Consider the following 26,856-nt stretch of genomic DNA (forward strand, 5'->3'; position numbering starts at 1 on the left):
AGGAGCCGTTTCCTATAAGTTTTTTTACTTCTCGTTGCTTTTTTTTTCCAGTCAGGCTCTGCAAGGTCTAGCTGAAGCTGTTGCTTAGCTACAGAGACGCTTTTAAGCTGCGGCCGACTGTTTTGAAGCTGTTGCTAAGCAACAGGGTTTGTTGATTCACACGGAGCTCAAAAGCTCCGTATGTTTTAACATTAGCGCTGGTTTCTACGGCAGTTTTGATGGTACGGCACCAGCTCGGTCCCGTCAGTGCCGGATACCAGAAAGTTTCCTGTATCTTTCCTGACGTGCAGTGCCCAAAACTCATGCAATACTCCAGACGGGGTCTGACCAAGGCTTCATACAATCTGACATAAGTAGTGTGCAGCCATTCTCCTCCTGCAAAATCCTACACACAGCAGAAATGAATGACCAGTTAATTTGTTTTTTGTTGCTTTTACCGAGGGAACAATGTTGGCCAGGACACCAGGAGAGCTCCTGTGTTCTCTTTCGAATAATACGATGGGATCTTTAATGTCCACCCGAGAAGGTAGATGGGGCCTTCCAAATGCCTCATCCAAAAGACAGCATCTCCAACAATGCTGCACTCCCTTGGTATTGCACTAGAGTATCAGCCTAAATCATGTGCTCAAATCCTGAAGTGAGGCTTGAAATGACAACCATCTGACCCAGGGTTCTCCCACTAAGCCAAACTGGTGTATGAATTAAAACTTCAAGGTGTTCAGGAGTGAGCAACAGTGAAGCAATGGGATGGCCCAGGTACAGCAATGGAGTGAAATGATTAAGATAACCATTGCACATGTGCGGTGTGATTGAATAAAATAATAAGCAGAATAGAAAATGTAAATCTGAAAGACCACTTCCACTGGGGCTGGAGCATAAGAGGGTACAGGCTCAAAGGGCTGATGTTATTTTTTTCATTCTCGGGATGTGGGCATCACTGGCAAGGCTAGCATTTTTGCCCATCCCTAATTTCAACTGAGTGGCTTGCTAGGCTACTTCAGACAGCAGTGAAGAGTCACCCACGTGGGTGTAGGTCTGGAATCACATATAGGCCAGACCAAGTGAGGACGGCAGATTTCCTTCCCTAAAGGACAATAGTGAACCAGTTGGGTTTTTACAGCAATTCGACAGCTTCATGGTCACTTTTACTGATGCCAGCTTTTTATCTCCAGCTATTTATTTTAAAAAACAGAATTCAAATCCTCAAACTATCGTGTTGGGTTTTGAACGCATGTTCCGTGGCCTCTAGATTACTGGTTCAGCAACACAACCACTACGCTATCAGGAAGTTATTTTTCACACGAATGAACTTCAGTATAGAGGCAATGGCCCTGGAATCAGTCAAGAACCTGTTGGACGCTGTGATGGCAGGTGGCTGAGCTAGGATTACTGGTATCTCCATTCTATTCCCCCCCACACCCACCCTATGCACTGCTGGTACCCCCAAACCGCAACCGGCCCCCCCCCCCCACCCTTGTAAGTAACTCCATCCCCGCTTCCCCTGGCACTGTTGGTATCCCCCATGGTGCTATTGGTATCCCAATCCCCTTCCTCTGGCATTGTTGGTATTCCAATCCCCTTCCTCTGGCATTGTTGGTATCCCAATCCCCTTCCTCTGGCACTGTTGGTATCCCAATCCCCTTCCTCTGGCACTGTTGGTATCCCAATCCCCTTCCTCTGGCATTGTTGGTATCCCAATCCCCTTCCTCTAGCACTGTTGGTATCCCAATCCCCTTCCTCTGGCACTGTTGGTATCCCAATCCCCTTCCTCTGGCATTGTTGGTATCCCAATCCCCTTCCTCTAGCACTGTTGGTATCCCAATCCCCTTCCTCTAGCACTGTTGGTATCCCAATCCCCTTCCTCTAGCACTGTTGGTATCCCAATCCCCTTCCTCTGGCATTGTTGGTATCCCAATCCCCTTCCTCTGGCATTGTTGGTATCCCAATCCCCTTTCTCTGGCATTGTTGGTATCCCAATCCCCTTTCTCTGGCACTGTTGGTATCCCAATCCCCTTCCTCTGGCATTGTTGGTATCCCAATCCCCTTCCTCTGGCATTGTTGGTATCCCAATCCCCTTCCTCTGGCACTGTTGGTATCCCAATCCCCTTCCTCTGGCACTGTTGGTATCCCAATCCCCTTCCTCTGGCACTGTTGGTATCCCAATCCCCTTCCTCTGGCACTGTTGGTATCCCAATCCCCTTCCTCTGGCATTGTTGGTATCCCAATCCCCTTCCTCTGGCATTGTTGGTATCCCAATCCCCTTCCTCTAGCACTGTTGGTATCCCAATCCCCTTCCTCTGGCACTGTTGGTATCCCAATCCCCTTCCTCTGGCATTGTTGGTATCCCAATCCCCTTTCTCTGGCATTGTTGGTATCCCAATCCCCTTCCTCTGGCACTGTTGGTATCCCAATTCCCTTCCTCTAGCACTGTTGGTATCCCAATCCCCTTCCTCTGGCATTGTTGGTATCCCAATCCCCTTCCTCTGGCACTGTTGGTATCCCAATCCCCTTCCTCTGGCACTGTTGGTATCCCAATCCCCTTCCTCTGGCACTGTTGGTATCCCAATCCCCTTCCTCTAGCACTGTTGGTATCCCAATCCCCTTCCTCTGGCACTGTTGGTATCCCAATCCCCTTTCTCAGGCATTGTTGGTATCCCAATCCCCTTCCTCTGGCACTGTTGGTATCCCAATCCCCTTCCTCTAGCACTGTTGGTATCCCAATCCCCTTTCTCAGGCATTGTTGGTATCCCAATCCCCTTCCTCTGGCACTGTTGGTATCCCAATCCCCTTCCTCTGGCACTGTTGGTATCCCAATCCCCTTCCTCTAGCACTGTTGGTATCCCAATCCCCTTCCTCTGGCACTGTTGGTATCCCAGTCCCCTTCCTCTAGCACTGTTGGTATCCCAATCCCCTTCCTCTAGCACTGTTGGTATCCCAATCCCCTTTCTCAGGCATTGTTGGTATCCCAATCCCCTTCCTCTGGCACTGTTGGTATCCCAATCCCCTTCCTCTGGCACTGTTGGTATCCCAATCCCCTTCCTCTAGCACTGTTGGTATCCCAATCCCCTTCCTCTGGCACTGTTGGTATCCCAATCCCCTTCCTCTGGCACTGTTGGTATCCCAATCCCCTTTCTCTGGCACTGTTGGTATCCCAATCCCCTTCCTCGAGCACTGTTGGTATCCCAATCCCCTTTCTCTGGCACTGTTGGTATCCCAATCCCCTTCCTCGAGCATTGTTGGTATCCCAATCCCCTTTCTCTAGCACTGTTGGTATCCCAATCCCCTTCCTCTGGCACTGTTGGTATCCCAATCCCCTTTCTCAGGCATTGTTGGTATCCCAATCCCCTTCCTCTAGTACTGTTGGTATCCCAATCCCCTTTCTCGAGCACTGTTGGTATCCCAATCCCCTTCCTCTGGCACTGTTAGTATCCCAATCCCCTTTCTCTAGCACTGTTGGTATCCCAATCCCCTTTCTCAGGCATTGTTGGTATCCCAATCCCCTTCCTCTAGTACTGTTGGTATCCCAATCCCCTTTCTCTAGCACTGTTGGTATCCCAATCCCCTTCCTCTAGTACTGTTGGTATCCCAATCCCCTTCCTCTAGTACTGTTGGTATCCCAATCCCCTTCCTCTGGCACTGTTGGTATCCCAATCCCCTTCCTCTGGCACTGTTAGTATCCCAATCCCCTTTCTCTGGCACTGTTGGTATCCCAATCCCCTTCCTCTGGCACTGTTGGTATCCCAATCCCCTTCCTCTAGCACTGTTGGTATCCCAATCCCCAACCTTCCCCACACCCCACTCCCCGGCACTTCTGCTGTCTCCTCCCTCCATTCCCCTTGGTACAGCTCCCATTGCTGCTCCCTTAGGTCCATAGGAAACAGCAGAGAGCAGCGAGGAGGAGCCCGGCTTAAAAACCGGCGGCAGTTGCGAGGCCCGACCACTCGGAGCAGCAGAGAGCAGCGAGGAGGAGCCCGGCTTAAAAACCGGCGGCAGTTGCGAGGCCCGACCACTCGGAGCAGCAGAGAGCAGCGAGGAGGAGCCCGGCTTAAAAACCGGCGGCAGTTGCGAGGCCCGACCACTCGGAGCAGCAGAGAGCAGCGAGGAGGAGCCCGGCTTAAAAACCGGCGGCAGTTGCGAGGCCCGACCACTCGGAGCAGCAGAGAGCAGCGAGGAGGAGCCCGGCTTAAAAACCGGCGGCAGTTGCGAGGCCCGACCACTTGGAGCAGCAGAGAGCAGCGAGGAGGAGCCCGGCTTAAAAACCGGCGGCAGTTGCGAGGCCCGACCACTCGGAGCAGCAGAGAGCAGCGGAGGAGGAGCCCGGCTTAAAAACCGGCGGCAGTTGCGAGGCCCGACCACTCGGAGCAGCAGAGAGCAGCGAGGAGGAGCCCGGCTTAAAAACCGGCGGCAGTTGCGAGGCCCGACCACTCGGAGCAGCAGAGAGCAGCGAGGAGGAGCCCGGCTTAAAAACCGGCGGCAGTTGCGAGGCGCACCAAATCAACAGCAGAGGAGAGGGGTAAATAGTAATCAGTGTGTGACGTCACCAGGGAGCAGCTGGTGCAGTCGGGAGAGCAGGAGGCCAGTAACTCTTATATAGGTGGAGCTGTTGCTAAACCCGAAACACTACAGTGTAGTGTCTCCCACCCTTCCACCTCCTCTAACCTTTTAGGGGTTAGGGGAAGTTGAAAAGGTAGGTTCAATTTATTTTATTTCAGGAGCCTAACCTAGGTGGAAAAGGTTCCAGGACAGGAGGCGGCAGTGAAAATACAACACCAGAAAACAGGTAGGTGACTGGTTGGTGAGTACTTTCACAAACTTATTCTAAGTAGAATTCAATAATTAAGCTAAATCGTAGTAAATAAAAAGGTATTGTAAGGGTTAAGTCATGGAAGGGCAGCTCAGACCCGTGTCATGCTCCTCCTGTGCCATGTGGGAAATCAGGGACACTGTCCCTGACAACTATGTGTGCAGGAAGTGTGTCCAGCTGCAGCTCCTAGCGGACCGCATGGCGGCGCTGGAGCTGCGAATGGACTCACTCTGGAGCATACGCGATGCTGAGGATGTTGTGGATAGCACATTCAGTGAGTTGGTCACACCGCAGGTAAAGGCTAGCTCAGACAGTAAATGGGTGACCAAAAGGCAGGGTAAAGGCAGGAAGGTAGTGCAGGAGTCACCTGCGGTCATCTCCCTCCAAAACAGGTTTACCGTTTTGGGTACTGTTGGGGGAGATGACTTATCAGGGGAAGGCACCAGCAGCCAGGTTCAGGGCACCATGACTGGCTCTGCTGCACAGAAGGGCGGGAAAAAGAGGGATAGGGCTATAGTGATAGGGGATTCAATTGTAAGGGGGATAGATAGGAGTTTCTGTGGCCGAGACCGAGACTCCAAGATGGTATGTTGCCTCCCTGGTGCAAGGGTCAAGGATGTCTCGGAGCGGGTGCAGAGCATTCTGAAGGGGGAGGGGGATCAGCCAGTTGTCGTGGTACATGTAGGTACCAACGATGTAGGTAAAAAGAGGGAGGAGGTCCTACAAGCTGAATTTAGGGAGTTAGGAGCTAAATTGAAAAGTAGGACCTCAAAGGTAGTAATCTCTGGATTGCTACCAGTGCCACGAGCTAATAAGTTTAGAGAGAGTAAGATAGATAAGCTAAATACGTGGCTTGAGCAGTGGTGCAAGGGAGAGGGATTTAAATTCTTGAGGCATTGGAACCAGTTCTTGGGGAGGAGTGACCTGTACCAAGGGGACGGTCTACACCTGAACTGTGAGGGAGCCGATGTCCTCGGGGTAATATTTTCTAGGGCGGTTCGGGAGGATTTAAACTAATTTGGCAGGGGGATGGGAACCTAGGTAGTGGAAAAGAGGGAAGTCATATGAAGTCAGAAATAGATGGTAGAAAGGTGAGAAGCAATAAGCAAAGGAGAGAAACACAAAGGGCCAAACTAATTCATAATGAGAGTGTGAAAAAAGCAAGCCTGAAGGCTTTGTATCTTAATGCTAGAAGCATTAGGAACAAGGTGGATGAATTAGTTGTGGAAATAGAGGTAAACAAGTATGATTTGATTGGGATTACAGAAACGTGGCTGCAGGGTGGGCAAGGCTGGGAACTTAACATCCAGGGATATACAATATTTAGGAAGGATCGGCAAAAAGGTAGGGGAGGTGGGGTAGCATTGCTGGTAAAGGAGGGGATTAATGCAATGGAAAGGAAGGATATTAACTCGGATGAAACGGAATCTGTATGGGTAGAAATGAGAAATAGCAAGGGGAGGAAAACGTTAGTGGGTGTGATATATAGGCCTCCAAATAGTAATATGGAGGTGAGGGAAGGCATAAAAAGGGAAATTAGAGAAGCGTGCGATAAGAGCACAGCTGTCATCATGGGTGACTTTAATTTACATATTGATTGGACTACCCAAATTAGTAAAAATTCTGAGGAGGAGGAATTCCTGGAATGTTTTCGGGACGGTTATCTGGACCAATATGTCGAGGAGCCGACTCGAGATCAGGCCATTTTAGACTGGGTATTGTGCAATGAGAAGGGACTTATCAGCAATCTTCTTGTACGAGGCCCCTTGGGTCAGAGCGATCATAATATGATCGAGCTCTCAGTCGAGATGGAGAGTGAGGAAATTGAATCAGAGACTAAGGTCCAGAACTTAAATAAAGGGAATTACGAGGGTATGAGACGGGAATTGGGTAAGATTGATTGGGTGGTGTTTCTGGGGGGATTGACAGTGGATAGACAATGGCAAGCATTCAAAGATAGAATGGAAGAATTCCAGAACATGTTTATACCGGTTTGGCATAAAAATAAACCTAAAAAGGTGACTCAACCGTGGATAACGAGGGAAATTAGGGACAGCATAAAATCAAAAAAAAGGGCATATCAACTGGCAAAAAAAAGCACCAGACCGGAAGATTGGGGGCAGTACAGGATACAGCAAAAGAGGACAAAGGGATTAATCAGGAAGGGGAAAATAGAATACGAAAGTAAACTTGCAGCAAACATAAAGACAGACTGCAAAAGCTTTTATCGGTATATCAGGAGGAAAAGACTGGTAAAATCCCAAGTCGGTCCCTTGCAGTCCGATTCGGGAGAATATATAATGGAGAATAAGGAAATGGCAGACCAATTAAACTCATACTTTGGTTCTGTATTCACAAAGGAGGACACAAATAACCTCCCAGGAATATCGGCAAACATAGGGACTAATGAGAGGGAGGAGCTGACAGAAATTAGTATCTCTAGGGATATGGTGTTGGGTAAGTTGAGGGGACTGAAGGCCGACAAATCCCCGGGGCCTGATAAACTACATCCTCGGGTACTTAAGGAGGTGGCCCTGGAGATAGCAGATGCTCTAAGGATCATCTTCCGGAACTCCATTGACTCGGGAACAGTACCCGTGGATTGGAGGGTAGCTAATGTTACCCCAATATTTAAAAAGGGGGGTAGAGAGAAAGCAGGGAATTATAGACCAGTAAGCCTTACATCGGTTGTGGGCAAAATGCTAGAGTCCATTATTAAGGATAAAATAGCGGAGCACTTGACAAATGGGGAAAGGATCGGACAGAGTCAACATGGATTTACAAAGGGTAAATCGTGTTTGACTAATCTGCTGGAATTTTTTGAGGAAGTAACTGGTAAAATAGATGGGGGAGAGCCAGTGGATGTGGTGTACCTTGACTTCCAGAAAGCCTTCGATAAGGTTCCACACAAAAGATTATCATGCAAAATTAAGGCTCATGGAATTGGGGGCAAAGTATTAACGTGGATAGAGAACTGGCTGGCGGATAGAAAACAGAGAGTTGGAATAAATGGCTCGTTTTCGGAGTGGCAGGCAGTGACCAGCGGGGTGCCGCAAGGATCTGTCCTGGGACCCCAGCTGTTCACAATATATATAAATGATCTGGATCAGGGAATTGGATGCAATATTTCCAAATTCGCTGACGACACTAAACTAGGAGGAGGGGTGGGCTCTGATGAGGATGTCAGGAGGCTACAGTGCGATTTGGACAGGTTGGGGGAATGGGCGGATACGTGGCAGATGCACTATAATGTGGATAAATGCGAGGTTATCCACTTTGGGGGTAAAAACAGGAGGGTAGATTATTATCTAAATGGCAATAGATTGGGAGATGGGGAAGTGCAGAGGGACCTGGGTGTTCTTGTGCACCAGTCACTGAAGGAGAGCATGCAGGTGCAACAGGCGATTAAGAAGGCAAATGGTATGTTGGCCTTCATATCAAGGGGGTTCGAGTATAGGAATAGGGATACCTTACTACAGCTGTACAAGGTGCTGGTGAGACCGCATCTGGAGTATTGTGTACAGTTTTGGTCGCCCCATCTGCGGAAGGATGTTCTTGCCATGGAAAGAGTGCAACGGCGATTCACCAGGCTGAAACCTGGAATGGCGGGAATGACCTATGAAGAGAGATTAAATAGTTTGGGCTTGTACTCACTGGAGTTTAGAAGATTGAGAGGGGATCTCATCGAAACATATAAAATTATGGCAGGCCTGGACAGGCTGAATTCAGAGAGAATGTTTCCAATGGCCGGGGAGCACAGAACCAGGGGCCACAGTCTAAAAATAGCGGGCAAATCATTTAAAACAGAGATGAGGAAGAATTTCTTCACTCAAAGAGTGGTGAGCCTGTGGAATTCCCTGCCACAGAGGGCTGTGAAGGCTAATTCAATAAATATTTTCAAGAGAGAATTGGATATATTTCTGAAGGCTAAGGGGATTAAGGGTTACGGAGAAAAGGCGGGGACGGGGTACTGAACTGGTAAGATCAGCTATGATCTCAGACAAAGATCAGCCATGATCTCATTGAATGGCGGAGCAGGCTCGAAGGGCCGAATGGCCTACTCCTGTTCCTATCTCTATGTTTCTATGTTTATGTCAGACAACATAGCTTAGCCATTCATCACCAGATCTGACTGGACCACATAGAGCATTGTCGGGTCCTGCTCTCCTCTGCCAAAACTGCTCACTATTCCAGGATCATCCTAGAATGCTAAGATAACCCCCGGCTTCTCTTCTCCACTACAAATCATCTTTTGAAACCCCTCTCCACTGCCTCCTCCACCCTCACCTCCATCGAGCGCAAGGAGCTCATGGACTTCTTTCTCACTATGAATGAGACCATCCGTTCAGCTGCCTCTGTGTCAGTTCACTGCCACAATGTCAGCTGTGGCTCAGTTGGGAGCACCCTTGCCTTGGAGTTAGAAGGTTGTGGGTTCAAGTCCCACTCCAGGAACTTGAGCACAAAAATCTAGGCTGACACTCCAGTGCAGTGGTAAGGGAGTGCTGCACTGTCAGGTGAGACGTTAAACCAAAGCTCCATCTGCCCTCTCAGGCGGACGTAAAAGATTTTATGGCACTATTTCAAAGAAAAGCAGGGGAGTTATCTCCAGTGTTTTTTATCCCTTGATTAACAGCACTAAAAAAACATTATCTGGTCATTATCACATTGCTGTTTGTAGGAGCTTGCTGTGCACAAATTGGCTGCCGCGTTTCCTACATTACAACAGTGACTACCTCATTAGGACGTCTGGTGGCCGTGAAAGGTGCCATATAAATGCAAGTCTTTCTTTATTTTCTTTTTCCTGCCACTGCTTTCCCTTCCCCTAGCCCACCAGGCCAAACATCCCCTAAGGTTCCCCCCTGCCCTAGCCCTGAACTCGCATCTTTCTCCAGTTTCTCTCCAATCTCCCCTCATTCCCTCTCTGAGCTCATCTTGTCCATGAGACCCACCTCTTGCTCCCTCGATCCTATTCCCACCAAACTTCTGACTACCCAACTTCTCTTCCTGACCCCCATGTTAGCTGATATTAACAGTTCCCTCTCCCCTTCAAATCTGCCGTCATTACCCCTCTCCTCAAAAAACCTACCCTTGGCCTTTCCGTCCTTGCAAACTACTGCCCCATATCCAACCTCCCTTTCCTCTCCAAAGTCCTTGATTGTTTTGTAACCTCTAAAATCCGTACCCATCTTTCCCACAACTCCATGTTTGAATCCCTCCAATCAGGTTTCCACCCCAGCCACAGTACTGAAACAGCTCTAATCAGACACAAATAACATCCTATGTGACTGACTGTGGTAAAATATCCCTCCTCATCCTTCTCGACCTGTCTGCAGCCATTGACACAGTTGACCACACCATCCTCCTCCAACGCCTCTCCGTCGGGACTGCCTGGTCTGGTTCCATTCTTTTCTAGCCAGTCATAGCCAGAGAATCACCTGCACTGGCTTCGCTTCCGGTTCCTGCACCATTACATCTGGGGTCCCCCAAGGATCTATCCTTGGCCTCCTCCTATTTCTCATCTACATGCTGCCATTCTGTGACATCATCCGAAAAAATGTCAGGTTCCACATGTACGCTGATGACACCCAGTTCTACCTCTCAACGCATCCACTGTCTTTAATTTGTCCCACTGCTTCTCCAACATCCAGTGCTGGAATGAGCAGAAATTTCCTCCAACTAAATATTGGGAAGACCGAAGCCATTGTCTTCGGTCCCCGCCATAAACTTGGTTCCCCAGCCACCAACTCCATCCCTCTCCCTGGCAACTGTCTGAGGCTGAACCAGACCGTTCGCAAACTTGTTGTCGTATGTGACCCTGAGATAAGCTTCTGACAACATATTTCCACCTCCATAACATCACCCAACTTTGCCCCGCCTCGGTTCATCTCATCTGCTGCTGAAACCCTCATCCATGTCTTTGTTACCTCTAGACTTGACTATTCCAATGCTCTCCTGGCCACAGTCCCATCTTCCATCCTACTTAAACTTGAGCTCATCCAAAACTCTGCTGCCCATATACTAACTCGCACCAAGTCCCATTCACCCATCACCCCTGTGCTCACTGACCTACATTGGCTCCCAGTCCAGCAATGCCTTGATTTTAAAACACTCATCTTTGTTTTCAAATCCCTCCATTATCTCACCCCTCCCTATCTCTGTAACCCTCTCCAGCTCTACAACCGGGACCAATATTCTTGTGTTTGTTAGTGCTGTTGGGGAGGGTTTAAACTAGCATGGCAGGGGGATGGGCACCAGCATATAGGAGAAGAGGAGGAATAAGGTGCATAAAAGAGTGTGTTGGATAGTACTAGAGAAGATAGTACTAGAGGCAGTAGTAGTACCATATTAGATAGGAGCAGACTAAGAAAGACTATGAAAAATTCAAAAATGGGTTTAGAATGCATGTACATAAACGCACAAAGTGTGGTGAATAAGGTTGGTGAGCTACAAGCACAATTAGCTGTGTGGCAATATGATGCTGTGGCAATAACAGAAATGTGGCTTAAAATGGTGAGGACTGGGCACTTAATATTCATGGGTACAAGGTGTTCAGAAAAGATAGGGAAGGAAAAAACAGGTGGGGTGGCAGTGTTGATTAAGAAAGACATTGTAGTGTTGGAAAGAGGGGATGTTCTTGAGGGACAAGGACAGAATCCATTTGGTTAGAGTTAAGGAGCAAAAAGGGTATGATCACACTATTGGGGGTATTCTACAGGCCTCCAAATAGTGAGAGGGAGGTAGAGGAGCAATTCTGCAGGGAAATCGCAGAGATATGCAAGAGCTATAGAGTGGTGATATTGGGGGACTTTAATTACTCAAATATCGATTGGGATAATGCTAGGGTAAAGGGAAAGGAGGGGGAGGAATTTCTGAAATGTGTTCAGGAGAATTTCCTTGACCAATATGTTCTTGGCCCAACTAGGAAGGAGGCATTGCTGGATCTGGTGCTGGGGAATGAGGTGGGCCAGGTCGACCAAGTATCTGTGGGAGAACACTTGGGTACGAGTGATCATCGTATCATAAGATTTAGATTAGCAATGGAGAGGAGCAAGGAACAATCTAGAGTGGAACTTCTAAACTGGAATAGGGCTAACTTCAATGGGATGCGAAAGGATCTAGCCAGGGTAAATTGGAACCAAAGACTGACAGGAAAAACTGTAACGGAACAATGGGTGATCTTTAAGGAGGAGATGTTCCAAGTACAGGCTAGGTACATTCCAACAAGAGGGAAGGGTAAGGGAACCAAAGCAAGGGCTCCTTGGATGACGAGGGAGATAGAGAAGCTGATAAAACAAAAAAAGAGGGTGTATGATGCATGTCAGGTGAATTCTTCAAGGGAGAACCAGACCAAATACAACAAGTTGAGAGGGGGTGTGAAGATGAAAATAAGATTGGCAAAGAGAGAATATGAGAGTAGAATGGCGGTTAACATAAAAGGGAACCCCAAAATCTTCTACCGGCATGTAAACAGTAAGTGGGTAGTAAGAGGCGGGGAGGGGCCTTTTAGAGACAAAGTAGGTGATATATGCTTAGAGGCGCAGGGCATGGTTAGAATACTCCATGAGTACTTTGTATCGGTGTTTACTAAGGAGGTGGATGCTGACAAAATATCGCTCGAAGTGGAAAAAAGCAATGGAAGGGATGAAAATTGATAGACAGGATGTACTAGAAAGGCTGGGTATGCTTAGAGTGGACAAGTCGCCTGGTCCAGATGGCTTGCATCCCAGGTTGCTAACGGAATTGGGGGAGGAGATAGCAGAAGGGCTTGCCATAATTTTCCAATCTTCCCTAGATGCAGGAAAGGTGCCTGAGGATTGGAAAGTGGTAAATGGAACACCATTGTTCAAGAAAGGGTGCAAGGACAATCCTAGTAACTACATTTTAACATCAGTGGTGGGTAAAGTTTTAGAAACAATAATCAAGGAAAAAATTAACGGGCATTTGGAGAGGTTTAAGCTAATTAAGGAGAGCCAACACGGGTTTGTAAAAGGCAGATCGTGTTTGACTAATCTAATTGAATTTTTTGATGAAGTAACAGAGAGGATTGATGAAGGGAATGCAATGGATGTTGTCTACATGGATTTTTGGAAGGCATTTGACAAAGTACCACATAGAAGACTGGTTAACAAAATTGAGGCTCATGGAATAGGTGGGTCAGTGGCAGCTTGGATAAGGAATTGGCTTAAGGACAGAAAACAGCGAGTTGTGGTAAATGGCTGTTTTCAGACTGGAGGATGGTAGACAGTGGTGTTCCCCAAGGGTCAGTGCTGGGGCCACTGCTTTTTTTGATATATATAAATGACCTGGATATTGGGATACAGAGTAGAATTTCTAAATTTGCCGATGACACCAAACTTGGGGGTGTGGCAAACAGTGAGGATGATACCAATCGACTGCAACAGGACATAGAAAGGCTAGCAGAATGGGCAGACAAGTGGTAAATGGAATTTAATACAGAGAAGTGTGAGGTGATGCATTTTGGCAGAAGGAACAGGGAGAGGCAATATACACTTAATGGCACAGTTTTAAAGAGTGTGCAGGGACAGAGGGACCTTGGAGTTAATGTGCATAGGTCCCTGAAGGTGGCAGGACATATTGAGAGAGTGGTTAACAAAGCATATGGGATCATGGGCTTCATAAATAGAGGTATTGACTACAAAAGTAGAGAAGTAATGCTGAACCTTTATAAAGTGCTGGTTAGGCCACAACTGGAGTATTGCGTCCAGTTCTGGTCACCACACTTTAGGAAGGATGTGAAGGCCCTTGAGAGGGTGCAGAGGAGATTTACCAGAATGGTTCCGGGGATGGGGGATCTTAGCTACAAGGACAGGTTGGAGAAGCTGGATTTGTTTTCATTAGAGCAAAGGAGGTTGAGGGGTGATTTGATAGAGGTGTACATGATTATGATGGGTTTGGATAGGCTAGATGGGGAAAGGCTGTTCCCACTAGTTGATGGTACAAGGACTAGGGGACACAGATTTAAGGTTTTGGGCAAGAGATACAGGGGGGAATGTGAGGGGAAAAAAATTTACGCAGCGAGTGGTGAGGACCTGGAACTCGCTGCCGATGGAAGTGGTAGAAGCGGAGACACTCAATTTTTTCAAGGGGAGATTGGATAGACACTTGAGGGAAATAAACTTGCAGGGCTGCGGGGATAGAGCGGGGGAATGGGACTGACTGGATTGCTCTACAGAGAGCCGGCACGGACTCGATGAGCCGAATGGCCTCCTTTTGATCATTTGTCTTAATATCTCCTTAAATGGCTCGGTGTCAAATTTGATCAAGCTCCTTGCGATGTTTTACTATGTTAAACACCCTATATAAATGCAAGTTGTTGCTGTTATGCTGTAGATATCACAAGAAATAGGAGCAGGAGTCGGCCATTCGGCCCCTCGAGCCTGCTCTGCCATTCAATAAGATCATGGCTGATCTGATCTTGGCCTCAACTCCACTTTCCTGCTCGCGCCCCATAATCCTTGATTCCCCTGTTTTTCAAAAATCTGTCTATCTCTGCCTTGAATATATTCAATGACTCCGCCTCCACAGCTCTCTGGGGTAGAGAATTCCAAAGATTCACAATTCTCAGAGAAGAAATTCCTCCTCATCTCCGTTTTAAATCTGAGACCCCTTATTCTGAAACTATGCCCCCTAGTTCTAGATTCCCCCACGAGGGGAAACATCCTCCCTGTATCTACCCTGTCAAGCCCCCTCAGAATCTTATATGTTTCAATGAGATCACCTCTCATTCTTCTAAACTCCAATGAGTAGAGGACCAATCTGCTCAACCTTTCCTCCTAAGACAACCCCTTCATCTCTGGAATTAACCGAGTGAACCTTCTCTGAACTGCCTCCAATGCAAGTATATCCTTCCTTAAATATGGAGACCAAAACTGTACGCAGTACACCAGGTGTGGTCTCACCAACGGCCTGTACAGCTGTAGCAAGACTTCCCTACTTTTATACTCCATTCTCTTGCAATAAAGGCCAATATTCCATTTGCCTTCCTAATTACTTGCTGTACCTGCATGTTAACTTTGTGTTTCATGTATGAGGACACCCAGATCCCTCTGTACTGCAGCATTCTGCAGTCTCTCTCCATTTAAATAATATTTTGCTTTTCTATTCTTCCTACCAAAGTGGATAACTTCACATTTTCCCACATTATACTCCATCTGCCAAATTTTTGCCCACTCACTTAACCTATCTATATCCCTTTGCAGACTCTGTGTCCTCTTCACAACTTGCTTTCCCACCTATCTTTGTATCATCAGCAAATTTGGCTAAAATACACTCAGTCCCTTCATCGAAGTCATTAATATAGATTGTAAATAGTTGAGGCCGCAGCACTGATCCCTGTGGCACCCCACTAGTTACAGTTTGCCAACCTGAAAATGACCCATTTATCTCGACTCTGTTTTCTGTTATTTAACCAATCCTCTATCAAATCTAATATATTACCCCCAACACCATGACCTCTTATCTTGTGCAATAACCTTTTATGTGGCAACTTATCGAATGCCTTTTGGAAATCCAAATACACTACATCTACTGGTTTCCCTTTATCCACCCTGCTCGTTACATCCTCAAAGAACTCAAATAGATTTGTCAAACACGATTTCCCTTTCATAAAAGCATGTTGACTCTGCTTGATTGTATTTTGATTTTCTAAATGTCCTGCTACTACTTCCTTAATAATGGATTTGAGCATTTTCCCAATGACAGATGTTAGGCTAACTGGCCTATAGTTTCCTGCTTTCTGTCTCCTGCCTTTCTTGAATATGGGCGTTACATTTGCGGTTTTCCAATCCGCTGGGACCTCTCCAGAATCCAGGGAATTTTGGAAGATTACAACCAGCGCATCCACTATCTCTGCAGCCACTTCTTTTCAGACCCTAGGATGCAGGCCATTAGGTCCAGGGGACTTGTCAGCCTTTAGTCCCATTAGTTTGCTTAGTACTTTTTCTCTAGTTAGCATGATTGTTTTAAGTTCCTCCCTTTCGCCCCTTGATTTTTCCACTATTATTGAGATACTTTTAGTGTCTTCTACCGTGAAGACAGATTCAATATACAGGAAACTTTGTGCTATCCGGAAGTTGAATGTCCGGCAACTTTGATCTAACGGCAGAAATCAGCAGCCGTTTTGGTTAGGTTTTTTTTCTGCTTTTCACAGGCAGGCTCTGGAAAGCATCTTTGTCACTTAGCAACAGCTTCAGAGACGCTTCCAAGCTACTGGGCCGAGTGTTTACAAGCTGTTGCTGAGCAACAGTATTTGTGATCAGACATGGCAGGCTCTAGAAAGTGTCTCTGTATCTTAGCAACAGCTTCAGAGACGCTTCCAAGCCACGGGCCGAGTGTTTGCAAGCTGCTGCTGAGCAACAGGATTGTGGTCAGATACTGTGATGAAAAGCTCTATCTGATAACATGACGCTGGTCTATCAGTGGCTTTTAAAAAACGTCAGTAGCCAGTCCCATTGGTTCGGATAGCAACAGCACAAAGTTTCCTGTATTTGTTCAAAGTCTCTGCCATTTCCTTGTTTCCCATTATAAATTCCCCAGTCTCATCCTCTAAAGGACCATTTACTTTAGCTACTCTCTTCCTTTTTATATACTTGTATCCTCCGCACCCCCGCTTGATCCTGTTGATATCCGTAACCCCTGCCCCGATGCTCGTGGCACCTCCACCCCCCCTCTCCCTGGTGCTGTTGGTATCCCCACCCCCTTGCCCTGGTGCTGCTGGTATCCCCTCCCTTCTCCCTGGCACTGCTGGTATCCCCTCCCCTCTTCCTGGCACTGCTGGTATCCCCACCCCCTTGCCCTGGTGCTGTTGGTATCCCCTCCCTTCTCCCTGGCACTGCTGGTATCCCCTCCCTTCTCCCTGGCACTGCTGGTATCCCCTCCCCCTGGCACTGCTGGTATCCCCACTCCCTTGCCCTGGTGCTGCTGGTATCTACTCCCCTCTCCCTGGCACTGCTGGTATCCCCACCCCCTTGCCCTGGTGCTGTTGGTATCCCATCCCCTCTCCCTGGCACTGCTGGTATCCTCTCCCCTCTCCCTGGCACTGCTGGTATCCTCTCCCCGGCACTGCTGGTATCCCCACCCCATCCCCCTGGCACTGCTGGTATCCCCACCCACTTGCCCTGGTGCTGCTGGTATCCCCACCCCCTTGCCCTTGGTGCTGCTGGTTTCCCCACCCCCTCTCCCTGGCACTGCTGGTATCCCCACCCCCTTCCCCTTGGTGCTGCTGGTATCCCCACCCCCTTGCCCTGGTGCTGCTGGTATCCCCACCCCCTTCCCCTGCTGGTATCCCCCTTCCCCTTGGCATCGCCCCTATTTGTCCTAGGAATGGGTCCCAGCTGAATGGCGACTGCATGTTGAGATGGTGCCACTCTATGCAGGAAGCCCTGAATGGAAAAGAAACAAGGGGCAAGGCTCACAGCTTGTGGCCGGTTTGGTTACCATGACTAATAACCCAGACCGGTCTTTCAAATGCCAATCAACCCATTGTGCATTTCCTATTAATGATGAGGATTTATTTCTGATACCATAAGAACACAACATTTTTGGGAAAGCCATCTTAAAACAGTTTCACAGAAAGAAGATGCAGCACCAGTTCATAAGACATAGGCAGACTGGTGAATTGAGTAGTCATATGGCAGATCTAATTTAAAGCAGAAGTGCAGACAGGTGTTGACTAAAAGCCGACAAATCCCCATGACCCGTTGGCCTACATCCTAGGGTTCTAAAAGAGGTGGCTGCAGAGATGGTGGATGCATTGATTTTGATCATCCAGAATTCACTATTTTCGAGAACAGTCCCCGTGGATGGGAAGGTAGCAAATGTAACCCCGCTGTTCAAGAAAGGAGGGAGCGAGAAAACAGGTAATTATCGGCCAGTTAGCCTGACATTAGTAGGGAAATTGCTAGAATCTGTTATTAGGGACATGGTAACAGGGCTCTTAGAAATCACAATGATTAGGCAGGTTTTATGAAAGAGAAACTGTGTTTGATAAATCTATTAAGAGCTTTTTGAGGGTGTAACTAGCAGAATTGATCAGGGGGATGTAGTATATTTGGATTTTCAGAAGGCATTCGATAAAGTGCCACAAAAGAGGTTGTTACACAAGATTAGGGCTCATGGGATTGGGGGTAATATATTAACATGGATTGAGGATTGGTTAACAGACAGAAAAGAGAGTAGGAATAAACGGGTCATTTTCAGGGTGGTAGGGTGTAACTAGTGGAGTGCCGTAAGGATTAGTGTTTGGGCCTCAGCCATTTACAATCTATATCAATGACTTAGATGAGGGGACCATGTGTAATATGTCCAAGTTTGCTGATGATATAAAGCTAGGTGGGAAAGTAAGCTTGAGGAGGACATAGAGGCTCAAAGGGATATAGACCAGTTAAGTGATTGGGCAAGAAGGTGGCAGATAGAGTATAATGTGGGGAGGTGTGAAATTATCCTCTTTGGTAGGAAGAATGGAAAGGAGGATATTTTTTTAAAAGGTGAGACACGAGTAAATGTTGGGATTCAGAGGGATTTGAGTGTCGTACACGAATGACAGAAAGAATAACATACAGGTACAGCAAGCAATTAGGAAGGTAAATGATATGTTAGCCGTTATTGCAAAGGGGTTGCAGTATAAAAGTTTTCTGCAATTATATAGGGCTTTGGTGAGACCACATCTGGAGTAGTGTGTACAGGAAGGATATACTTGTCTTAGAGGGGGTGCAACAAAGGTTCACTCGACTGATTCCTGGGAGGAGAGAGTTGTCTTATGAGGAGAGATCGAGTAGAATGGATCTATATTCTCTGGAGTTTAGAAGAATAAGAGGTGATCTCATTGAAACATATAAAATTCTTCGAGGGTTGACAGGGTCGATGCTGGCTGGAGAGTCAAGAACTAGAATTCATAGTCTCAGGATAAGGGGTTGGCCATTTAGGACTGAAATGAGAAATTTCTTCACTCAGAGGGTTGTGAATCTTTGTAATTCTCTACCTCAGAGGGCTGTGGATGCTCAGTCGATTACGATGGTATGAGGCACAAGTTGGCTAGGATGGATTGGAGAACGTTACTTAAAGGGTTGACGGTGGATAGGCAATGGCAAACATTTAAAGATCGCATGGATGAACTACAGAATTTGTTCATCCCTGTTTGGCATAAAAATAAAACAAAAAAGGTGACTCAACCGTGGCTAACAAGGGAAATTAGGGATAGCATAAGATCCAAGGAGAGGACATATAATTTGGCCAGAAAAAGCAGCAAACCTGAGGATTAGGAGCAGTTTAGAATTCAGCAAAGGAGGACAAAGGGATTAATTAAGAGGGGGAAAATAGATTATGAGAGTAAGCTTGCAGGGAACATAAAAACTGACTGTAAAAGCTTCTATAGATATGTGAAGAGAAAAAGATTGGTGAAGTCAAGCGTAGGTCCCTTGCAGTCAGAATAAGGGGAATTTATAATGGGGAACAAAGAAATGGTACACCAATTAAATACATACTTTGGTTCAGTCTTCACAAAGGAGGACACAAATAACCTCCCAGAGATGTCGGGGAACATAGGGTCTAATGAGAGGGAGGAATTGAATGAAATCAGTATTTGTAGGGAAATGGTGTTAGGGAAATTGACGGGATTGAAGGCCGATAAATCCCCAGGGCCTGATAATCTACATCCTAGGGTATTTAAGGAAGTGGCCCTAGAAATAGTAGATGCATTGCTGGTCATCTTCCAAAATTCTATAGACTCTGGAACAGTTCCCATGGATTGGAGGGTAGCTAATGTTACCCCACTATTCAAAAAAGGTGGTAGAGAGAAAACGGGGAATTATAGACCGGTAAGTCTGACATCGGTAGTGGGGAAAATGCTAGAGTCCATTATAAAAGATGTAATAGCAGAGCACTTGGAAAACAGTGACAAGATCGGACAAAGTCAACATGGATTTACAAAAGGTAAATCATGCTTGACTAATCTACTGGAATTTTTTGAGGATGTAACTGGTAGAATAGATAAGGGAGAACCAGTGGATGTGGTGTATTTGGACTTTCAGAAGGCTTTCAATAAGGTCCCGCATAAGAGATTAGCGTGCAAAGTTAAAGCACATGGGATTGGGGGTAAGGTATAGTCTTGGATAGAGAACGGGTTGGCAGACAGGAAGCAGAGTTGGAATAAACAGTCTTTTTCAGAGTGACAGGCAGTGACTAGTGGGGTACCGCAGGGATCGGTGCTAGGACCCCAGCTATTCACAATATATATTAGTGATCTAGACGAGGGAACTAGATGTAATATCTCCAAGTTTGCAGACGACACAAAGCTGGGTGGGCGTGTGTGCTGTGAGGAGGATGCAGAGAAACTCCAGTATGATTTGGACAGGTTGGGTGATTGGGCAGATGCATGGCAAATGCAGTATAATGTGGATAAATGCGAGGTTATCCACTTCGGTGGCAAAAACAGGAAGACAGATTATCTGAACAATAGATTGGGAAAGGGGGAAGTGCAACAAGACCTGGGTGTCCTTGTGCACCAGTCGCTGAAGGTAAGCAAGCAGGTGCAGCAGGCGGTTAAGAAGGCAAATGGTATGTTGGCCTTCATAGCGAGAGGATTCGAGTACAGGAGCAAGGATGTCTTGCTGCAGTTGTACAGGGCCTTGGTGAGACCACACCTTGAGTACTGTGTGCAGTTTTGGTCACCTTATCTGAGGAAGGATGTTCTTGCCATGGAGGGAGTGCAGCGAAGATTCACCAGACTGATACCTGGGATGGCAGGAATGACGTATGAGGAGAGATTGGGTCGATTGGGCTTATACTCGCTGGAGTTTAGAAGAATGAGGGGATCGCATTGAAACTTATAAAATTCTAACAGGACTAGACAGACTAGATGCAGGATGTTCTGATGGCGGGGGAGTCCAGAACCAGGGGTCGTCCAGAACTAGGGGTCACAGTCTAAGGATAAGGGGTAAGCCATTTAGGACTGAGATGAGGAGGAATTTCTTCACCCAGAGAGTGGTGAACCTGTGGAATTCTCTACCACAGAAGGCAGTTGAGGCCAATTCATTAAATATATTCAAGAAGGAGTTAGATATATTTCTTAAGGCTAAAGGGATCAAGGGAGAAAGCAAGGACAGGGTACTGAATTTGGATGATCAGCCATGATCTCATTAAAGGGCGCAACAGGCTCGAGGGGCCGAATGGCCTACTCCTGCTCCTATCTTCTATGTTTCAAGACTGAAATCGATAGATTTTTGGGTACTAAGGGAATCAAGGGATTTGGGGATAGGGTGGGAAAGTGAAGTTGAGGTCGATGATCAGCCATGATCTTACTGAATGGCAGAGCAGGCTCAAGGGGCCATATGGCCTACTCCTGCTTCTCAAGTTCTTATGTTCTAAGTGCAAAGTGATACATTTTGGTAGGAAGAATGAGGAACGGCAATATGAACGACATGGTACAATTTTAAAGGGTGCAGGAACAGGGAGACTTGGGGGTGCATGTACACAAATCTTTGAAAGTGTTAGGACAAGTTGAGAAGGTGGTTATAAAGGCATACAAGATCCTTGGCCTTATTAATGGAGGAACAGAGTACAAAAGCATAGAAGTTATGCTAAACACTGGTTAGACCTCAGCTGGAGTGTTACGTCAATTCTGAGTACCAGGAGGGATGTCAAGGTCTTAGAGAGGGTGCAGAAGACATTTACTCGTATGGTACCAGGGATGAGGGACTTCAGTCATGAGGAGAGACTGGAGAAGTTCACCAGAGGGAGGGGGGCCGGTCACCAGAGGGAGGGGGGCCGGTCACCAGAGGGAGGGGGGCCGGTCACCAGAGGGAGGGGGGCCGGTCACCAGAGGGAGGGAGGGGGGCCGGTCACCAGAGGGAGGGAGGGGGGCCGGTCACCAGAGGGAGGGAGGGGGGCCGGTCACCAGAGGGAGGGAGGGGGGCCGGTCACCAGAGGGAGGGAGGGGGGCCGGTCACCAGAGGGAGGGAGGGGGGCCGGTCACCAGAGGGAGGGGGGCCGGTCACCAGAGGGAGGGGGGCGGGTCACCAGAGGGAGGGGGGCGGGTCACCAGAGGAAGGGGGGCGGGTCACCAGAGGAAGGGGGGCGGGTCACCAGAGGAAGGGGGGCGGGTCACCAGAGGAAGGGGGGCGGGTCACCAGAGGAAGGGGGGCGGGTAACCAGAGGAAGGGGGGCGGGTAACCAGAGGAAGGGGGTCGGGTAACCAGAGGAAGGGGGGCGGGTAACCAGAGGAAGGGGGGCGGGTAACCAGAGGAAGGGGGGCGGGTAACCAGAGGAAGGGGGGCGGGTAACCAGAGGAAGGGGGGCGGGTAACCAGAGGAAGGGGGGCGGGTAACCAGAGGAAGGGGGGCGGGTAACCAGAGGAAGGGGGGCGGGTAACCAGAGGAAGGGGGGCGGGTAACCAGAGGAAGGGGGGCGGGTAACCAGAGGAAGGGGGGCGGGTAACCAGAGGAAGGGGGGCGGGTAACCAGAGGAAGGGGGGCGGGTAACCAGAGGAAGGGGGGCGGGTAACCAGAGGAAGGGGGGGCGGGTAACCAGAGGAAGGGGGGGCGGGTAACCAGAGGAAGGGGGGGCGGGTAACCAGAGGAAGGGGGGGGCGGGTAACCAGAGGAAGGAGGGTCGGTAACCAGAGGATGAGGGTCGGTAACCAGAGGAAGGAGGGTCGGTAACCAGAGGAAGGAGGGTCGGTAACCAGAGGAAGGAGGGTCGGTAACCAGAGGAAGGAGGGTCGGTAACCAGAGGAAGGAGGGTCGGTAACCAGAGGAAGGAGGGTCGGTAACCAGAGGAAGGAGGGTCGGTAACCAGAGGAAGGAGGGTCGGTAACCAGAGGAAGGAGGGTCGGTAACCAGAGGAAGGAGGGTCGGTAACCAGAGGAAGGAGGGTCGGTAACCAGAGGAAGGAGCGTCGGTAACCAGAGGAAGGAGGGTCGGTGTAATGAAATCTGTTTGTCTTGATCCTGTATTCGTTTTGCACTCATGTATATTACCCTCCCCCACTGTGTATAGTTTCACTTCCTCTTTCCCGACTAACCTGGGAGGTTCCAGGTCTTGGCTCTTGGCTCCGCCCCTGACTTCTCTTACATAAAGATCCCAGGATCTGTATGACTCATTCCTGTGAACCAGTCGGCGTGTTGAGATGTTAGCTCTGATCTTAGTGATTAAAAGCCAACTTGTTTAAGTCTATAACTTCTAGTTTTGTGGTTATTGAAGGCCCATCAGTCGGTAACCAGAGGAAGGAGGGTCGGTAACCAGAGGAAGGAGGGTCGGTAACCAGAGGAAGGAGGGTCGGTAACCAGAGGACACAGATTTAATAAGATTGAGACGACAAGAGGAAACCTTTCTTTACTCAGCGAGTTGTTATGATCTGGAATGCACGGCCTGAAAGGGTGGCGGAAGCAGGTTCAATAGTAACATTTAAAAGAGAATTGGATAAATACTTGAAAGGAACAAATTTACAGGGCTATGGGGAAAGAGCGGTGGGGTGGGACTAATTGGATAGCTCTACCAAAGAGCCGGCACAGGCACGAGGAGCCGAATGGCCTCCTACTGTGCAGTATTATTCTATGATTCAACGGCAATACTTACTTCTTTGGAAAAGTGGAGATTTCAAGGTGGTTTAACAGAGGTTTCCACGGTTGCCAAGACAAATGGCAAAGCTGAAGGCTGGGGGCAGGGAGGCACAAAATAAAAAATCTGGAAGTCAGGCAGAACTTTTTCACTTAAAGGGAGAGGTCATTGAAACAGATAATATAAAGGGGTTCAGGGGACAATTAAACAAGTTTTGGAGAGAAGGGGTGATAAAAATTAGCTTTTTTTGTCTGATTATCTACCAGCTACTTCAGTGCTGGCCTGGGTACACACTAAGGTAATTATGAGGGGCGTTGTGTTTCAAGTTGTAGGAGTGTACATTCCAGGATGTAAAAGGGTGAGTTCACCTGCATTATTTCTTAGGAGCATTTCCTGAAACTTTTCTGCTGAGATGTCATTCTATTCAGTTGGACACTTTGGTCGGATATAGGCAGGCCTGGTATTTTGCTGCAAGAGCCAGAAGCATTCTGAGTACATACTCTCCACGCACTTGCCATCCTGTGAATCTAATGTAATTACGAAAGGTGAGGGAGTCAAGAACAAGGGGGCATAATCTTAAAATTAAAGCTAGGCCATTCAGGAAAGAAAGCAGGAAGCACGTTTTCACACAAAGAAAATCTAGAAGTCTCTTGCTCAAAAGGCTGTGGATGCTGGACGGTTGAAGCTTTCCAAGACTGGGAGCAATAGATTTTTTGTTAGGCGAGGGTATCAAGGTATATGGAACTAAGGCGGGTAAATGGAACTGGGGTGCAGATCAGCCATGAACAAATTAAATGCGGAGTAGGCTTGAGGGCTAATTGGCTTACTCCTGTTCCTAACGTTCCTAGATGGATTGTCTAATGTTGTTTGGAATATCTTCAAAAGGCAGTGTGGGATATACCTGTGGCGGACTTTATGCCAATCAGGAGTCAGCCTGAAGACAGCAAACAAATTGGACTGAGCAGTAACTCTTGGTACTTTTGCCACGTAAAAAGTGACTATGTTTCAAAGACCAATTTTATTTTTAACGTTGCAAGGTAAGCATCTTTATTGCTCTGAATTTTCAGGGAACTGTGAAGTTTGCAGTTACTATAAATACTGATGTATTGAGTACTTGTTATTTTCCTGTTAAATGTTAAATAAATTTGTATTTAGTTTATACCGAGCCTTGGTTTAGAGTAAATATTTAACCGCCTAACCAAAGACAAGGAGACGATAAAGTGGCAAATGATAACACTCCCACTGAGCCGGGCTACAGCAGCAAGAGATCTCGGTTTGACCCTGGGCCTCGCTATGTGCATCTAGATATTGGGCAGGTAAAAGCATACTAAGGTCCATGGGGCTTACGGGAGTGAGTAGTGATGCTGAACCCCAGAAAATACTAGCGCAGAAGCCCAAAAATGTAGCAACAGATTGAGGGGTATCCTGAGAAGCGATAGGTGGCGGTGATGAAAAGTATGAACAAACTTGTTTGGAGCAAATTGATGTTTCCCCAGTTTTAAAATTGTGTTCTACAGGAACGTGTTCAATCAGCATCTTCCTGTTTGTGACACAAATAGTTCCAAACTACACAGATACAAAATGAAAATACTGCAGATGCTGGAAACACTCAGCAGGTCAGGCAGCATCTGTGGAGAGAGAAATAGAGTTAACGTTCAGGTCAATGACCTTTTGTCAGAACTGGAAAAAGTAAGAAATGTTAACAGGTTTTAAGCAAGTGCAGTAGGAGGGGAGAGAGGGGGGGGGAGAGGGGGGGGGGGGGGAGAGGGGGGGGGGAGAGGGGAGGGAGATGATTGAACACGCAGACGACAAACTGAAACTGGCTATCCTAAAACTCTTCAACTTGGTTCTGAGTGTCGGTTATTTCCCTGACATCTGAACAAAGGACTCATAACACCCATATACAAAAGTGGGGACAAATCGACCCAAACAACTATCGAGGCATCTGTGTAAACAGTAACCTGGGAAGGTATTCTGTAGCATCATAAACAAAAGACTTATAAACTTCCTTGAAGAGCACAATGTCTTGAGTAAAAGTAAACAAAAGACTTATAAACTTCCTTGAAGAGCACAATGTCTTGAGTAAAAGCCAAATTGGATTCCTGCCAAACCATAGAACATCCGATCATATCTTCACCCTACAGACCCTAATTGACAAACACGTTCACCATAACAAAAGCAAAATCTACGCATGCTTTGTAGATTTCCAGAAGGCTTTCGACTCCATCTGGCATGACGGTTTATTCCTGAAACTTATCGAAAGCGGGGTAGGAGGAAAAACATATGATGTAATTAAATCAATGTATACAAACAATAAATGTGCAGTTAAAATTGGAGACAAACAAACAAAATACTTCCCACAGGGGCGGGGGGTGACGCAGGGCTCGCCAATCTCACCGACACTCTTTAATATTTACATTAATGGATTGGCAAAACTACTTGAACAATCTACAGCACCCGGCCTCACCCTATATGAATCCAAGGTTAAATTCCTCCTCTATGCCGACGACCTGGTTCTGCTGTCACCAACTAAGAGGGTCTACAGCAGAACCTGGACCTGCTGGAGTCGTACTACCAGACTTGGGCCCTGACAATAAATCCCCAAAAAACCAAAGTCCTTGTGTTCCAGCAAAGATCCAAACAACATGGACCCACAATAAATTTCACAGTAGAAACAACCAAAGTTGAACAAACCACTCACTACACATACTTGGGCTTAAAAATCAGTTCTACGGGAAACTTCAAACTGGCTGTGAATGAACTGAAAGAGAAAGCAAGAAGGGCTTTCTATGCCATCAAAAAATCAATCCAAATAGAAATCCCAATTAGCATTTGGCTCAAAATTTTCAAATCAGTAATTGAACCAATTGCGACTCTATGGCAGTGAGGTCTGGGGACCACTAACACAACAAGATTTTGCAAAATGGGACAAACACCCAATTGAGATCCTACATGCGGAATTCTGTAAAAGTATCCTCCGGACTCAAAGGAAAACAGTAAACAACGCATGCAGGGCGGAACTAGGCCAATACCCATTAATAATCACTATCCAAAAAAGAGCCACCAAATTTTGGAATCACCTACAAATGAGCAACCCCCAATGCTATCACTACGACGCCCTGAAATGCCAAGAGCTGACCATAAAGAAGAATACCCTCAGTCAACTAGTCCTGGGACTCAGTGAAGTAACTAATAACAATACTAACAATAACCAGCCCCAGGACAGTGACAGGGTAACACAAAGAATTCGACCCAACACAATCGTTGCTAAGCAAAAGGAAAAGTATCTGTCATATTGGGCAGAAACAACAAAAACCCAAAGCAAACTCAATTGCTACTTGGCCCTAAACAGACAATACAACATAGCTGATTACCTGACCATGGTAAAGGATAACAAACTGAGAAGAACCTTGACAAGGTACAGACTTAGCGAACATAGCCTAGCGATCGAAAAAGGCAGACACAGGCAGACCAGGCTGC

The 26,856-nt window shown here is 47.3% G+C and overlaps 1 protein-coding gene across 3 annotated transcripts in view; it reads right to left on the reverse strand.

Annotated features, from left to right (window-relative positions):
* Positions 1 to 24,993, reverse strand: part of tbrg4 (transforming growth factor beta regulator 4) — a 51,445-nt gene extending 26,452 nt beyond the window's left edge. Inside the window, exon 1 of one of the 3 annotated variants that reach the window (XM_085992549.1) lies at positions 24,892 to 24,993. Coding sequence is in view for 1 of the 3 variants with exons in the window: in XM_085992548.1 (XP_085848674.1) it covers positions 23,745 to 23,766 (22 nt within the window). In the remaining 2 variants the exon portion in view is untranslated. Of the gene's footprint in view, positions 1 to 8,273; positions 8,298 to 23,744; positions 23,920 to 24,891 lie in introns of those variants that run through there. The other 2 variants (XM_085992548.1, XM_085992550.1) reach the window with 2 other exon arrangements.
* Positions 24,994 to 26,856: the final 1,863 nt, after the last annotated feature.

The sequence above is a fragment of the Somniosus microcephalus genome, chromosome 7, assembly GCF_052327205.1.
Source record: "Somniosus microcephalus isolate GS21.2 chromosome 7, FLI_Smic_1.0, whole genome shotgun sequence".
Classification (NCBI taxonomy): Eukaryota; Metazoa; Chordata; class Chondrichthyes; order Squaliformes; family Somniosidae; genus Somniosus; species Somniosus microcephalus.